Source organism: Ranitomeya imitator, chromosome 7, assembly GCF_032444005.1.
Source record: "Ranitomeya imitator isolate aRanImi1 chromosome 7, aRanImi1.pri, whole genome shotgun sequence".
Classification (NCBI taxonomy): Eukaryota; Metazoa; Chordata; class Amphibia; order Anura; family Dendrobatidae; genus Ranitomeya; species Ranitomeya imitator.
The window spans coordinates 186,791,665-186,809,767 of NC_091288.1; the positions used below are offsets into that span (position 1 = coordinate 186,791,665).

Genomic DNA, 18,103 nt, shown 5'->3' on the forward strand with positions numbered 1-18,103 from the left:
AACGGAAACTTTTTTTTGCCTTGACTTCCTCCTGTGATATAGGGGCCTTCCAAGATATAAATGCAGAAGAGATCACGGAGGAGGTGGGGAACATGTGGAGAACTTTGTACAAGTTGGCAAAGAGTTTTACAGACCTGCCTGGACCTAAGCGAGTAGCGGAGAATGTCAAGTTCAAAATTGAGAAGTTCAAAGTTCACCTTCCCATCGTTTCTGTCATCTGTAACCGTGGGATGAAGCCGCGCCATTGGAAACAGGTGCCATATCGAGTTCTCATTTCATATGTAGATTTATGTTCTCATCAATAATGATGATGGAACTATAATTTCCTAATATCTGTGTGTATGGTGGCACCACATGTGCCTTCATACAGCCCTGATTTTATATAGTTTGCCAATGGTTTTGACACACTACAGCCCAATAATCAAGAATGTTGAGTATAAAATTGTGCAGAAGTCATGACATCGAGAGAAGAGCATATTTTACATTTGTGTTATTTTAGCAAAACCAAAAAACTCAGCTGTACTATCATCTACTATACGTGCAAAGTGTAAGAGATCGGCCCTTATTCACATTGATGTTGTTTGACATATGGTAAGGTTTTAATGCTAGAGACAGGTTAGGACTGTCCCATTAGGTACACCTTGTCGTGGTGGGATGGCTTTCATGCTTTTATTTTAATCAATGTTATTTACATGGACTGTTACTATTTACTGATTTACTTGCTGTAGGGTACATGTTTGTTTGTTTGTTTTTTTTTTCTTTCTTGGATTCATATTATTTTAGACTGAATTCGGACAAGTGAATTAAAATTCTTGGTTTTTTGTTCAGAAAAAAAAAACTATTTCTCATCTGGCTGGCATTTATATCATTTGTATGTCTGCTCGACTTGTGGCGCCAAAAATTATTATTCATAGGGCGATTCCCCTGCTTAGAGTTTTACACCATTTCTGTGCATCTGAAGAAGGTCAATGATTTGACAGAAACATAATGCATTTACTGTGGATTGCACGTGTAAAAAAAACCCCATCTTGATTCACATTTTTCATATGCTAAGTAACTTCTTCAATATTATCTCAACAAGGGTTTGGTCCCTAATGGTGCACCGACAAAATGTAAGTGCCTTATTCTGCTACATGAATGAAGCCTTAGGATACTCTTCGGGTTCTGAAGAATTGGCAGCATGAGTAGATGTTTTGCTAGCTTTGTCTCGCATTAATTTTTCCAAACGTTTTTTTTTTCTTCTCAGATTGGTGAAATAGTAGGATTTGATATAACCCCAGAGCCGAATACATCACTCATTAGCATGCTGGAATACGGACTGTCCAAATACATAGAAAAGTAAGAAATTATATTGGTGCCATCACTTCAGTTAAAGATTGCTACATGTCACATAGCCAGCTCTTTGTGCATGTGTCTTTGAGCAATGGCTCTGGGAAGGAGGGGAGCGAAAAACGAAAATGCAAAAACCAAAAAAGCTAGGGTCATGAAGGGGTTAAAAAAAATGCTAAACCGTTTTAAACATTTAATCATTGGGTCATTTTCTGATGACAACTTATCTTTAAAGGCGAATATGTCAGGCAATTCGTGCTGTCCAGACCTCAGGTAACATAAATCAGAGCCTGGTGGCACAAGGTCTCCAATGTTTTAGAGAAAATATACTTTGACGATCCAGCCGGAAGCCAGACTAGTCCGGCTCCGCCCCTGGCCGGCTCTTACCAGCGCCACTGCAGATGATTGACAGGTCTCTCCCTATGTACATGTGGTGGAAAGATCTGTTAATCATCTGCAGCAATACTGGAAGACCCAGCCGGTTGCAGAGCCGGACTAATCTGGTCTCCAGCTATGGTCTCTGGTTGGTTCTGCAAAGTATATCTTCTCCGAAAAGCCGGAGAATAATAAATCTGACTGCGATCGTTCAATGCCTGTATGTTTGTCACAAAGCAATTTTCTCCCATGCGTTCTGCAATCACAAGAACTCTGAATGCGATTTCTGATTAGCCAGAGTGCCCCCCTCCTTTTGATATGTTTTGCTCTCGTCATTTTTCTCCAGTGATTTTTTTTCTACAATGCAAATTTTAATTTCACAAACAAAATGTAAACACCATATGTTACACGCTGCACTTTAAATTAGCTTCTAGAAAGAAAGAGATATAAATATATATATATATATATTTCATTATGCATGTGGCTTTATATCTATGCAGTTTTATGCAAAAGTTTATGTACCATTTGACATGAAAGGACCCTCCAATCATAAGATGATCACAGGGGGTCCAGTGTATTTAATCTTCAGGTGTAATAGAAAGACAGAGCCGAATTCCCCTGCAGCGCCACCACAGGGGAAATAAAGCATTACACAGTTCTTATTGAAATCAATAAGAGGCCAGATTATTGCACGGACACAGATTTCTCCAGGAATAAAGAAGAAGATCTTTATCGCTGTTTTCTATAGTTAACTACAAATTTCCTATTGGTGCATTTGTAAATAGGATTTTGAAATCAGACAACCCGTCTAATTAAAAGCAGGACTGGCCACTTTAATTTCTTTTATGATAACCTTGGGCAAATAAGCAGCAATGGTGCATTATGTTTTGTAGATCATATTATGAGTAGAACATGTAGGATTTGTGCATTGTAGGCTGGAACAGATCGGAGCATCAGCAAGCAAAGAATATTCTTTGGAGAAAGCCATGGAAAAGATGAAATCGGAGTGGTCTACGATGACCTTCAACTTTGTCCAGTATCGCGACACAGTAAGTCACAATATGTGTGACATATCCAGCGATCGGCACTTGTTTTCTGGCCTCTTGCACAGACTGATGAGAGGTTACAGAGACAGAACAATCGCTAATATAATCTTCTGACCTCGTATACAGTGCATGCTACCAGCAGAACATCACCTGCTTACACTTGGACATGCGCTGACGATAAAGGTCATTTTTATGCTAGCTTAGAAGTCAAATCACTCGTAACGCAAGTGTCTTGCATATTTATGGGTAGTTTTCCGCCTTGTTTGCCCTTTTTATTAACCAGGATAAGCATGGCGGAAATGAACCAATAAATATGCAAGACACTTGCGTTACGAGTGACTTGACTATACTCAGCTCCTACAAAGAGGTCCTTTAGAGGTCCTAAAGAAGCACTCACAAGAAATGTTTTAACTCCCTAAACCTGTGTTAATGTATATGTAGTTTAGTGCAAGTGTGGTTTTATACTCACCGATCGACGGTGATTCAATTTTTATTTCATGCAGTTTGGGTTTACCAGCACTCATTATATATACATATATATATATATCCTATAGGTGAGTAAGAGTCACAGCCGTATTATCGGTCCTAGTGCGATCCGACAAAACACTGGATCACACCTGGATCAGTGTTATTCTATGGGGCTGTGCACATGTCTGATTTTTTCTTTTGACAGAGCAGGTCTGAAGAAAAATATCACTTTATGTCCTAGTTTGATTCAATATTCAGGCTCAATGAGTGCGTGGAAAATCATCAGACTGCACTCGGATGACATCCACAGAGTGACACAATGGAGAAGATGGAGAAATTTTGTTCTCCATCTTATCCTCAGTGTGCACTGATTCTCTCATTTGAGAAAATCAGATGATGCTATGATGATACCCTGATCAATCTCTGGTTAGAGTTTGATCTGAGTGCCATTTGCTTAACCGGCCCAATTCTCACAGATGAAAGAATTTGCGACCATCTGACACTAGCCTAACAGCAAGTGTCCAAATTCTCTACTGCTCCACCAAAGAGAACATTAAGCATTTCCTGGTGCCCTGATGTGCTGGGTCTACCTTTTCTTCTGTTTTTTTTTTAGTGCTATGCCATTACTTTTTTACGCAAATTTTCTACAATATAATTTGTTTAATAAAAACCCCCCAGAAAACTCAACACTACTGTGTGAATATTGTGCAATCTCACGACGGCTGAGTTTTTTTTCTACATCTTCATGTTATCCACAGGCGTGCGATCCATATGTATTTTCTGATTTTGTTTACATCCATGGTCCTTCAGATTTGCGCTCTGGGAAAGGTCTCTTGTTCCTTTGTCTGCGCAGCACCAACCTTTTCAATAATTGGCCTTTGAGAGCTTGTTGAACATCCTTAATCTTGGATGATTTCAAGCGCAGCAGCGCTGTTTGTTGTTTAGCACATACCTGATAATGGATAATACCCTTGATCCCTGTTAGTTGGTTGGGGAATTAGAGAAAAGCAAATGGCTTTGTTTAGCGGGTTTCAAAGATGAACGAAACAACAGAAAGCCAAGTTCTGACTAAGTGCGGGAGAAATTCTGAATGGCAAGGAATGTTGTAGATTCCATTGTTAATGTAGAATACAAAGATGATGAATACATGTAAAGAGCCTTGTGAACAACACAGTACAATATTATTACTATATTTGCAGCGTCAGTTCTGTAAAATATTCCTTTATCTGTGAGGGAGAAAATAGTAAAAGGAAGGTTGGGCTTAATAAGTGTTTCATGCACCAGTCTTGGAAAAAAGCTTGCTGCTAGACTAAAATGCTCTAAATTTATTAAGATGCACTTTGGGCTGTCTATATTATATAAAATTGCATCTATGTCAGCTATGATGATCCAGCTTGTTTCCGGGTCGCTTGGCCCGCACTAGTACACAATCTCCTGACTGGAGTTGTCCACCCAACATCAGGGATCGACCTGAATGTTGAACTTCCCAAAACTTCTACTCAACCAGCTTTCTGACTGTAACTGTCTAAAGTCGGTGTCGAAATTCTCGGATCCGGCACTTGGACTACTGCCCGGACAATGGTCCTCTGAATCTAGCTCCAGTTCAGTGATCTCTCATCCACTTTGCCCAAACAGCAGCATGTAAGAGGTGTAACCAGTAGTCGCATGAACTCGATTGTTATAAACCCACACCAACTCAGACACGAATTCGGGCCACCTCATCTTCTTGTCTTCTTCCAGGATCCACAATGTTTTTAACAGTGTCCTGTTAACCCCTTTCTGACATTAGACGTAATATTCCGTCCAAGTGCCCTGGGCCTATTTGACCTCGGAGGGAGTATTACGCCTGTGCGATCGCCCTGATTCTGACAGCTTACACCCATCACTAAGTGCCAGGAGCGGTCGCAGAATGTTCCCGGCACTTTAACCCCCCAAAATGCTGCGATCAAACACGATCGCAGCATTCCAGGTGCCGGCAGAGGGCTGACATCCCCTCTGTCTTTGGATCAGACACCCCGTGGCGTGACGTGGGGTCCCAATCATTGCCATGGTGACCGGATGTCGATGACATCTGGGTCACCAGAGCTAGGCAACTGTTATGGCTGGCAATCAGGTTACACAGCGTGCAGTAATCAGCGCACATACAGAGATCTGGCAATAACCCAAAACAATAGGACGAGCTCTGAGACGTGGAATCTCTGTAGACTGCAGTACCTGATCTATCCTCACACAACTGGAAGCAGCAGTGGATTGCGCCTATCCACTACCTATGCAACTCGGCACTGCCTGAGGAGCTGACTAGCCTGAAGATAGAAATACAAGCCTGACTTACCTCAGAGAAATACCCCAAAGGAATAGGCAGCCCCCCACATATAATGACTGTTAGCAAGATGAAAAGACAAACGTAGGAATGAAATAGATTCAGCAAAGTGAGGCCCGATATTCTAGACAGAGCGAGGATAGCAAAGAGAACTATGCAGTCTACAAAAAACCCTAAAACGAAAACCACGCAAAGGGGCAAAAAGACCCACCGTGCCGAACTAACAGCACGGCGGTGAACCCCTTTGCTTCTCAGAGCTTCCAGCAAAAGATAATAACAAGCTGGACAGAAAAAACAGAAAACAAACTAGAAGCACTTATCTAGCAGAGCAGCAGGCCCAAGGAAAGATGCAGTAGCTCAGATCCAACACTGGAACATTGACAAGGAGCAAGGAAGACAGACTCAGGTGGAGCTAAATAGCAAGGCAGCCAACGAGCTCACCAAAACACCTGAGGGAGGAAGCCCAGAGACTGCAATACCACTTGTGACCACAGAAGTGAACTCAGCCACAGAATTCACAACAGTACCCCCCCCTTGAGGAGGGGTCACCGAACCCTCACCAGAACCCCCAGGCCGACCAGGATGAGCCACATGAAAGGCACGAACAAGATCTGGGGCATGGACATCAGAGGCAAAAACCCAGGAATTATCTTCCTGAGCATAACCCTTCCATTTGACCAGATACTGGAGTTTCCGTCTAGAGACACGAGAATCCAAAATCTTCTCCACAATATACTCCAATTCCCCCTCCACCAAAACAGGGGCAGGAGGCTCCACAGATGGAACCATAGGTGCCACGTATCTCCTCAACAACGACCTATGGAATACATTATGTATGGAAAAGGAGTCTGGGAGGGTCAGACGAAAAGACACCGGATTGAGAATCTCAGAAATCCTATACGGACCAATAAAACGAGGTTTAAATTTAGGAGAGGAAACCTTCATAGGTATATGACGAGAAGATAACCAAACCAGATCCCCAACACGAAGTCGGGGTCCCACACGGCGTCTGCGATTAGCGAAAAGCTGAGCCTTCTCCTGGGACAAGGTCAAATTGTCCACTACCTGAGTCCAGATCTGCTGCAACCTGTCCACCACATTATCCACACCAGGACAGTCCGAAGACTCAACCTGTCCTGAAGAGAAACGAGGATGGAACCCAGAATTGCAGAAAAATGGAGAGACCAAGGTAGCCGAGCTGGCCCGATTATTAAGGGCGAACTCAGCCAACGGCAAAAATGACACCCAATCATCCTGGTCAGCGGAAACAAAACATCTCAGATATGTTTCCAAGGTCTGATTGGTTCGTTCGGTCTGGCCATTAGTCTGAGGATGGAAGGCCGAGGAAAAAGATAGGTCAATGCCCATCCTACCACAAAAGGCTCGCCAGAACCTCGAGACAAACTGGGAACCTCTGTCAGAAACAATATTCTCAGGAATGCCATGTAAACGAACCACATGCTGGAAGAACAAAGGCACCAAATCAGAGGAGGAAGGCAATTTAACCAAGGGCACCAGATGGACCATTTTAGAAAAGCGATCACAGACCACCCAAATGACAGACATCTTTTGAGAAACGGGAAGGTCAGAAATGAAATCCATCGAAATATGTGTCCAAGGCCTCTTCGGGACCGGCAAGGGCAAAAGCAACCCACTGGCACGTGAACAGCAGGGCTTAGCCCTAGCACAAATTCCACAGGACTGCACAAAAGCACGCACATCCCGTGACAGAGATGGCCACCAGAAGGATCTAGCAACCAACTCCCTGGTACCAAAGATTCCTGGATGACCGGCCAGCACCGAACAATGAAGTTCAGAGATAACTTTACTAGTCCACCTATCAGGGACGAACAGTTTCTCGGCCGGACAACGATCAGGTTTATTAGCCTGAAATTTCTGCAACACTCTCCGCAAATCAGGGGAGATGGCAGACACAATGACTCCTTCCTTGAGGATACTCGCCGGCTCAGATAACCCCGGAGAGTCGGGCACAAAACTCCTAGACAGAGCATCCGCCTTCACATTTTTAGAGCCCGGAAGGTATGAAATCACAAAATCAAAACGAGCAAAAAACAACGACCAACGGGCCTGTCTAGGATTCAAGCGCTTGGCAGACTCAAGATAAGTAAGGTTCTTATGATCAGTCAAAACCACCACGCGATGCTTAGCACCCTCAAGCCAATGACGCCACTCCTCGAATGCCCACTTCATGGCCAGCAACTCTCGGTTGCCCACATCATAATTACGCTCAGCAGCAGAAAATTTCCTGGAAAAGAAAGCACATGGTTTGAACACTGAGCAACCAGAACCTCTCTGTGACAAAACCGCCCCTGCACCAATCTCAGAAGCATCAACCTCGACCTGGAACGGAAGAGAAACATCAGGTTGACACAACACAGGGGCACAGCAAAAACGACGCTTCAACTCCTGAAAAGCTTCCACGGCAGCAGAAGACCAATTAACCAAATCAGCACCCTTCTTGGTCAAATCGGTCAATGGTCTGGCAATGCTAGAAAAATTACAGATGAAGCGACGATAAAAATTAGCAAAGCCCAGGAATTTCTGCAAACTTTTTAGAGATGTCGGCTGAGTCCAATCCTGGATGGCCTGAACCTTAACCGGATCCATCTCGATAGTAGAAGGGGAAAAGATGAACCCCAAAAATGAAACTTTCTGCACACCGAAGAGACACTTTGATCCCTTCACGAACAAGGAATTAGCACGCAGTACCTGGAAAACCATTCTGACTTGCTTCACATGAGACTCCCAATCATCTGAGAAGATCAAAATGTCATCCAAGTAAACAATCAAGAATTTATCCAGATACTCACGGAAAATGTCATGCATAAAAGACTGAAAAACAGATGGAGCATTGGCAAGTCCGAACGGCATCACCAGATACTCAAAATGACCCTCGGGCGTATTAAATGCCGTTTTCCATTCATCTCCCTGCCTGATTCTCACCAGATTATACGCACCACGAAGATCAATCTTAGTAAACCAACTAGCCCCCTTAATCCGAGCAAACAAGTCAGAAATCAATGGCAAGGGATACTGAAACTTAACAGTGATCTTATTAAGAAGGCGGTAATCAATACACGGTCTTAGCGAACCATCCTTCTTGGCTACAAAAAAGAACCCTGCTCCCAATGGTGACGACGATGGGCGAATATGTCCCTTCTCCAGGGACTCCTTCACATAACTGCGCATAGCGGTGTGTTCAGGTACGGACAAATTAAATAAACGACCCTTAGGGAATTTACTACCAGGAATCAAATCGATAGCACAATCACAATTCCTATGCGGAGGTAGGGCATCAGACTTGGACTCTTCAAATACATCCTGAAAGTCCGACAAGAACTCTGGGATGTCAGAAGGAATGGATGACGAAATAGACAAAAATGGAACATCACCATGTACTCCCTGACAACCCCAGCTGGTTACCGACATAGAGTTCCAATCCAATACTGGATTATGGGTTTGTAGCCATGGCAACCCCAACACGACCACATCATGCAAATTATGCAGTACCAAAAAGCGAATAACTTCCTGATGTGCAGGAGCCATGCACATGGTCAGCTGGGCCCAGTACTGAGGCTTATTCTTGGCCAGAGGTGTAGCATCAATTCCTCTCAACGGAACAGGACACCGCAAAGGCTCCAAGAAAAATCCACAACGTTTAGCATAATCCAAATCCATCAGATTCAGGGCAGCGCCTGAATCCACAAACGCCATGACAGAATATGATGACAAAGAGCACATTAAGGTAATGGACAAAAGGAATTTGGACTGTACAGTACCAATAACGGCAGAGCTATCGAACCGCCTAGTGCGTTTAGGACAATTAGAAATAGCATGAGTAGAATCACCACAATAGAAACACAGTCTGTTCAGACGTCTGTGTTCGTGCCGTTCTACTTTAGTCATAGTCCTGTCGCACTGCATAGGCTCAGGTTTACTCTCAGACAATACCGCCAGATGGTGCACAGATTTACGCTCGCGCAAGCGACGACCGATCTGAATGGCCAAGGACATAGACTCATTCAAACCAGCAGGCATAGGAAATCCCACCATTACATCCTTAAGAGCTTCAGAGAGACCCTTTCTGAACAAAGCCGCTAGTGCAGATTCATTCCACAGAGTGAGTACTGACCATTTTCTAAATTTCTGACAATATACTTCTACATCATCCTGACCCTGGCATAAAGCCAGCAGATTTTTCTCAGCTTGATCCACTGAATTAGGCTCATCGTAAAGCAATCCCAGCGCCTGGAAAAATGCATCAACATTACTCAATGCAGAATCTCCTGGTGCAAGAGAAAACGCCCAGTCCTGTGGGTCGCCGCGCAAAAAAGAAATAATAATCAAAACCTGTTGAATAGGATTACCAGAAGAATGAGGTTTCAAGGCCAAAAATAGCTTACAATTATTTCTGAAGCTCAGGAACTTAGTTCTGTCACCAAAAAACAAATCAGGAATCGGAATTCTTGGTTCTAGCATCGATTTCTGATCAATAGTATCTTGAATCTTTTGTACATTTACAACGAGATTATCCATTGAGGAGCACAGAGCCTGAATATCCATGTCCACAGCTGTGTCCTGAAGCACTCTAATGTCTAGGGGAAAAAAAAGACTGAAGACAGAGCTAAGAAAAAAAAATGATGTCAGGATTTCTTTTTTCCCTCTATTGGAAATCATTGAATGGCTCCTTGTACTGTTATGGCTGGCAATCAGGTTACACAGCGTGCAGTAATCAGCGCACATACAGAGATCTGGCAATAACCCAAAACAATAGGACGAGCTCTGAGACGTGGAATCTCTGTAGACTGCAGTACCTGATCTATCCTCACACAACTGGAAGCAGCAGTGGATTGCGCCTATCCACTACCTATGCAACTCGGCACTGCCTGAGGAGCTGACTAGCCTGAAGATAGAAATACAAGCCTGACTTACCTCAGAGAAATACCCCAAAGGAATAGGCAGCCCCCCACATATAATGACTGTTAGCAAGATGAAAAGACAAACGTAGGAATGAAATAGATTCAGCAAAGTGAGGCCCGATATTCTAGACAGAGCGAGGATAGCAAAGAGAACTATGCAGTCTACAAAAAACCCTAAAACGAAAACCACGCAAAGGGGCAAAAAGACCCACCGTGCCGAACTAACAGCACGGCGGTGAACCCCTTTGCTTCTCAGAGCTTCCAGCAAAAGATAATAACAAGCTGGACAGAAAAAACAGAAAACAAACTAGAAGCACTTATCTAGCAGAGCAGCAGGCCCAAGGAAAGATGCAGTAGCTCAGATCCAACACTGGAACATTGACAAGGAGCAAGGAAGACAGACTCAGGTGGAGCTAAATAGCAAGGCAGCCAACGAGCTCACCAAAACACCTGAGGGAGGAAGCCCAGAGACTGCAATACCACTTGTGACCACAGAAGTGAACTCAGCCACAGAATTCACAACAGGCAACATGCTGATCGTGCAGAGCTGACAGTTTGGAGCGCAGGCATTTTATATTCAGCATCTCTGGGATGCCAGCCACCTGATCAGGTCCAGCACCCGAAGTACCTCAACCTGCAACTCTTTCAGAGCAAATTGGTGCCGTCTCATTTCACCTGACCAGCAGATAGCAGCCTTTCTCCACTAATGTGACATTCTGCAATCACTCTTCAGGGATCTCTCCGCTTCCCCTTACATGTGGACAGCACCTTCGAGTGGCAAGGTAATGTATGCAGTTAGACACCTTGGTACAGCAGAGCTGAGTATGCAGACAGCACCTTAGAACAGTAGAGTCGAGTAGACAGACAAGTACCGTCATGTTCCAGAGCTGTGTGTGAACAGCACCTTGGTAAAGCAGAGCCTAGTTGGCAAATATGGAAATGTTTGTGCAATTATACGGCAGCTTGCTAAAAAATTAGTTATGTTTCTGCCATTCATGTATTAAGAAATTCCACATAATGTGTTTTATCCTCTTGTAGCACCATTAAAGGGGATTTCCGGTTCAAATCAGCAAGTCTGCAGTCACTCTTTGTGCGCTGCTGGAATTCACCAGTTTCAGACCCACAGGGTGACTGCAGACTTATCGGTTTGGACAGAACAACCCCTTTAAGCATTGCACAGGGAAATTAGGCAATGTACAGTTACAGTTTAGCTAAAATGTATATTTACAGCGGCGCTAGTATATAAGGTGTCCTATTGCTGCAAATCTAGACAATAACCACCATGTTGTCAAAAAGATAAGAAATTTAAAAAATATTAGATTTGCGCACAGGAAGCCAGATGAAAACAATGTTAAATCCCTAGATTACGAAAAAACGCACTAAATAAAATCTAAATAGCAAAAATGAATGTTTACTCGGGATATATATTAAAAAGTTGTATTGTGTACAATCTAACGTCTTTTTCTCCTCTTTCAGGTTACATCGGGGGCTTATCTACAGCATTACAGAATGCTGTAGATAAGCCCCTGATGATGGTGAGCTTACCTCACCATCGATTTTGGGGGTGACCGGTTCCCTTTAAGGATGGCAAAATTGTGGGAGCCCTTATCCCTGAACACCCATGCTTTATATTTAAAAAAGCAAGTAATCTGGGTAGTTTAATCGCACCTATGGTACAAAAAATCTGTTGTTTCCTGTTTTTTTGTCAGTGCTTCTTTCAGGAGCTCTTGGCATGGTAGGCTGGCAACATAGTCTTTTGATGCCCTCAATGAACTTACATCATAGCCCTTTTGTAAAAATTTAGCAGTTAATACTTCAGCTTCTTTATCAAATTGTTGTGGATTTGAGCAATTCCGGTGCAATCTCATGAATTGCCTTTTTGGTATGTTTATTAGCCAATTTGGTAAGTGACAACTATCCATCTGGATGAAACTGTTGACATCTGTTGTCTTGTTATAAGTACAAGTGTGTATACGATTATTTTCAATAAAAATATTTAGATCTAAAAAATTAATTTTTTTTATTACGAATATTGCTAGTAAAATTTAAAAAGAACTCATTTTTATTAATATCAGTTAAAAATTGACTTAAGGACTTCTGGCTTCCTGACCAGATAAAAATGACATAATCTATAAATCGATGCCAGAGGACCAGGTCTTCCTCCCATCGCCCCACATAGAAGTTTGCATAACTGGGCACGAACGTGGTCCCCATTGCTGTACCCCAGTCCTGGGCATAGTAGTGCTCCTCGAATCTAAAAAAAAATTATGGGTTAAAATGAATAACAGGCAATCTTTCAAAAATTCTATTTCTTCCTTGGGTAAAGAAGTTAGTTTCTCTAAAAAGTATACTGCTGAATTACAGCCTTTTTCATTTTCAATGACAGTATATAAGGAAGTGATGTCGAGCGTGCCCATTATAAAGTAGTCCTTCCATTCCATTTTTTCTAGTAAATTATGTATATGAGTGCTATCTTTTAGATGTGCCGGTAGCAGGGGTACCAATTTCTGTAAATGAAGATCCACAAACCTTGACATATTGAACGGAAGGCTTTGTATCCCAGATATAATGGGTCGCCCTGGTGGATTTATAAGGCTTTTATGAATGTTTGGTAGATAATACCCCAGGCTAGCTACGTTCTATTGTATTGTATTATATTCTATACATTTTACTACCCCCCTCTTGTGTACACTATACAACTTTTTAATATATATCCTGAGTAAACATACATTTTTTCTATTTAGATTTCATTTAGTGTGTTCTTTCATAATCTAGGGATTTAACATTGTTTTCATCTGGCTTCCTGTGCGCAAATCTAATATTTTTTAAATGTACGGGCAGCATGGTGGCTTAGTGGTTAGCTCAGCAGCCTTGCAGCGCTGGACCGGAGTCCTGGGCTCAAATCCCACCAAGGACAACATCTGCAAAGAGTTTGTAAGTTCTCCCCGTGTTTGCATGGGTTTCCAAAGACATACTGATAGGGAATAGATTGTGAGCCCCATCGGGGACAGCGATGATAATGTCTGTAAAGCTCTGCGGAATATGTTAGCGCTATATAAAAAAAAAATAAAGAAAAAAGAAATGTAGTTACAATTTAAGTCAATGGTCATTGTCCAAGTAATGCAAAGAGGCCTCAGCTGCAGGCCTCTAATTGTCCGGCAGCTTGTACTGCTGTGCAGGGACCCGGCAGGTCTCTGCGCCTCAATACATTTCAACTGAATTGCATCCTCGAATCGGACAGCTGAAATAACCTTTGGCGTCTGTGGGCCCCCTTCCAATTGGGCCCGGTCATTCTCCTGGTATCTTCAGTATTAGTTCATGAAGACATGGTAGACAGCAGTGTGACCAGCTTCTTCTTACCTCAGCCCCCCTGGAATCTTCAAAAAAGGTGTACCTAACTTTTCTTATGCCTGATGCTAGTAGAGTTGAGCAGAAGTCCATGGCTACTGGACCAGAGCCCTGTGAACCTCCTCAAACCTGCCAGCATCACCGGCACGTCTTCTACACAGGACGTTGTGCCAGTCCTACTTATCAGAAACTCCTCCTGGGATGCCCAGGAATCATTTTGCTCATCCTCAATAGCTACCCCCAATATTAGTAGTTTAAGAAACAGGAACCCTTCATTCTAGGAAGCATTTATGTAATGGGACAATTGCTATAAAAAATTTTTACACAATTAGAAAAACAGCGACTGCTTATATTCCAAAAGTAGCTGAGATGTAATAACTAATACAACCCATGGATGGGGGGATTCTGGAAAAAATCCATATTTTTCTAATCATCCAACATCCCTAAAAAGTCAACTGAGGTGAACTTATTAACTAATGCCATTGCCGTCACACGTCATACAATAGAAATTTAATTTTCTTGGCCATCACATGCTGAAAACACCTACTCGCATCTGTGATTAACTACATGTTTCATATAACCTTTCTTTTCCACAGAGTACAAGCATCCTCTCCGCTGTTGATGATATTCAATTACTGCTAGACGACCACATTATTAAAACCCAAACAATGTGTGGTTCACCATTCATTAAACCAATTGAAGCTGAAGCTAGGGTAAGAGGAAAATGCAATAGCTACGTATGACCTAACCGCTTACTATGAGTACATTATGTGCTTTAATTATTTTTCTGATTAACGATTCCATCTTTATTTAAAGCAGATAAACAAATTAAAAAAGGACTTGACGTAGATTAAAGATCTTGCAGTAAACAATACATGTCTAATATGGTACAGGAGACATTATGGCAGTGAGAGGTCATAGCCGTGGGGAGCGAGAAATCTATTCGAAGGATAGAGTAGGAATTTAACACCACAACAATAACATATTCTAATTATATCAAGTGTTAAAGGGGTTGCCTGGGACTTTAATATTGATAGCCTTTCATTAGGATAGGTCATCAATGTCCAAACAGTGGGGGTGCGACACCCGGTATCCCCTCCGATCAACTGCTCCCGATGGAATCATCAGTGGAAACTGCTCAGTTACGGAGCTACGCAGCACAGCTACGTCCACTCAGTGGCCATTATTCCGTCAATGGAGCTGTGATGTGCAGCTCTTTAACTGAGCAGTTCTGTCCGGCACCAGGAACAGCTTAACGGCAGGGTGCCGGATGTCGCACCCCCACGATCAGGCATTGATGCCCAATCCTAAGTATAGGTCATTAATGTCTGAACGGTGGGTTTGCGACCCTGCATGCCCTCCGATCAACTGCTCCTGATTTCGTCGTCGGCTGAAACTGCTCCGGCCATTATTCCATCAGTGGTGCTGTGATGTGCAGCTCCATAACAATTCTGGACGCTGCCGACCCCAGGAACAGCTTGACAGCATAGCGACGGGTGTCGCACCCAGATGGATCAGACATTGATGCCCAATCCTAAGTATAGGCCATCAATGTTAAAATCACGGACAACCCCTTTAAGTAACTTGGCATACTTATAGTTCTAAGTAATGGGGGAGGACGAGTGCCATTTATGTAGAGAAAGTGCCCCCAGCAAGTGTTGGAGGAAATGTTTCAATGCCTTGTACCTTATAATATGATTTTTTTTTTAAGTTTCTAAAATTTTACTAAACCCTACGTCAGATTCCGAGATGAGACCAGAGAGACTAAAAAATCTAGTCCTATACATGGACATTGCTAGAACCATAAAATAAAGCAGTTAAATGTTACATTATTATCATGATCGTAGGCTGCAGATACAGTACATAGGTAAGCATGAAAAATTAAATATTGACTGATCCCGCAAGTGGGTTCCTATTCTGCCAACTTCTCAATGATACCCCCTACCCAGCTATGTTATGCAATACATTTATAAAATGGCTGAAAAAATATGAAAAGTTAAGACAGAAATTTTGCCAAAGTAAAGGACACAAAGGACGGAGAGGGTGCTAGCAAAAAAGTGTTTTTTAAGGCAGAATAGCTTTCCTTTAGAAGGAAGAAAACTGTCTCTAAGGCCACTTATCTGTGGTGACCCTGTAAGATGAAAATCACAACCTTTCCAACATTGACATTCAGGGTCACCAATAATAAACGCTAGAGTACTAGGTGTACTGTCTTCAGGAGAAGAGATTATTTTGCATAATTTTTCCCAGGGGACCTATTGCCCAAACTTCCTACCGGATGAATTTTGTAAAGCTCTGTACTCCTGGGTAGATATTGGGGTTTAAGGTCAACTAATACATCCGATATGTGTAACATTTTCTTCAGGAGTGGGAGCAGACGCTGGTTCTGATTCAAGATATTCTGGACTCCTGGCTAAAGTGCCAGGCGACGTGGCTCTACCTAGAACCCATATTTAGCTCTGAAGACATCATTGCTCAAATGCCAGAAGAAGGACGGAAATTTGGGATTGTGGACAGCACCTGGAAGGACATTATGTCCGAATCGGTATGTAAAGGAGTTTTTACATTGCCCCTGGGTGAATCTAAGTGATGTAAGAATAAAGACCGGTGCCTTTATCACATCCGTCATCCACAGAGATGGTTCTGCTCTTAACACAGAGCGGATATGATTTGTGTGTGTCAATGACCAAAGTCCTTTGTGGATCAACACATAACCAGTTGTGACTGATAAATGTGCTCCACAAGAGCATAAAACCCACCGAGCGGAGGCTCAGACGCATGGATATTTCTGGTTATCGTCCTTCATTAGTGGCAATGTATTATTATCGCTGCATATTCAATGTCCTTTCATTTGTATGAATCCAACAAACCAGAGGACAGGGGACCACCCGTCAAAACAGCAAGGTAACATTAACTATAAATTCAGATGTTCCCTACTGAAATGTTAGACTTTGTTTGGCCGATCAGTGAAAATAATCAAATTTATACTGATTTTCTAAATGCTCGGAAGAAGAAAATCATAAACAGAAATTACAATCTAATGAGTATAAAAGTAGTGTGGTACGTCAGGAGCCATAAAGGTAGGATGGTGTATGTGTGGGCACATCATTCTGATAATAGGTATCGGAGCCAAAATAGATGATGTAACATAAGTGTCTCTGTAGTCCTCTGCCTGACTGGTTCATTCAGGCCCTTGAAGGGGTTGTTCATGCCTATATTGGTGACCTATCCTTGGAATAGGTCATGAGTATCAGCTCGGACAGCATCCGACACCGGTAACCCCACAAATCAGCTGTACAAATCTGGAACAACACAGCTCCGTATGCTATATGGTGGCCGTTCTTAGGAATTGTACATTGTATATTGTATTTTTTGTAAATCTTCCCTCTCTTCTATACAGGGTCAATAGCAGATTCATTTTACCTTGGGAACTAAATTTCTTGATTTTTGTTTCTAGATTATTTTTAATTTTTCACTTACATATCCATTCATTTTAATCCCTCTCTATTTTCCTGTGCTCCAAGAAATGAATCTTTCTATGGCCAAGCCGGCGTACGATGCAATGCTGATAGCTATGAAAAGCATTCATGACATAATACAGTTTCTGTCTAATTCCCGAGCACAATGAAGCCTCTCCTAACTACAGGTCCTTAATTTTTTATCAGGTAAAAGATACCAGAGTGCTTATCGCAACCAAACAGCCAAACATGTTAGAAAGGCTTCAAGAATCCAATATCCTCTTGGAAGATATTCAGAAGGGATTGAATTCTTATTTGGAGAAGAAAAGATTATTTTTTCCAAGGTAAATGCTTTTTCTTCCAAAGGAAACATAAAACATTTGATATGTTTCTTTCTACGTAGACATTTATGGTTGTAAGTAAGCATTAATATGTCATTGATATTATTTTTATTATACCGCCAGTGTATATAGTTTGTCTGCTCCTATAGAGATAATATAGCACAAGTGAATTTCTTTGATGTATCTATATGGAAACAGCTGATTTGGAGAGAGCGACCTTGACAGATCTAATATTAATGGCCTGTTATAAGGATAGGTTATTCATTTTAACGTTAAAGGAAATCCCTTTAACTAGTTAAAGAGTTGTTCCCTTTCAATTAAATTTCTTTCCCGCTGGTCTACTCTGGGAATAGAGTAATAGCGCTCACGACACTGACCCTTTATAGACAGTTAAAAGGGCTATCCATTGAAAACAAGTTTCTGTCGAAAGGATAGGTAGTGACTTCCTGATTGGTGGGTGTCCCTCTGTAGGGACCGG

The 18,103-nt window shown here is 42.3% G+C and overlaps 1 protein-coding gene across 1 annotated transcript in view; it reads left to right on the forward strand.

Annotated features, from left to right (window-relative positions):
- The window catches only part of DNAH3 (dynein axonemal heavy chain 3), a 332,604-nt gene that overhangs the window by 169,167 nt on the left and 145,334 nt on the right, over window positions 1-18,103 (forward strand). The window contains exons 18-23 of the mRNA XM_069734194.1: window positions 43-254; window positions 1,247-1,338; window positions 2,639-2,753; window positions 14,423-14,539; window positions 16,192-16,371; window positions 17,492-17,628. Coding sequence (XP_069590295.1) covers window positions 43-254; window positions 1,247-1,338; window positions 2,639-2,753; window positions 14,423-14,539; window positions 16,192-16,371; window positions 17,492-17,628 — 853 coding nt within the window. The remainder of the gene's footprint in view (window positions 1-42; window positions 255-1,246; window positions 1,339-2,638; window positions 2,754-14,422; window positions 14,540-16,191; window positions 16,372-17,491; window positions 17,629-18,103) is intronic.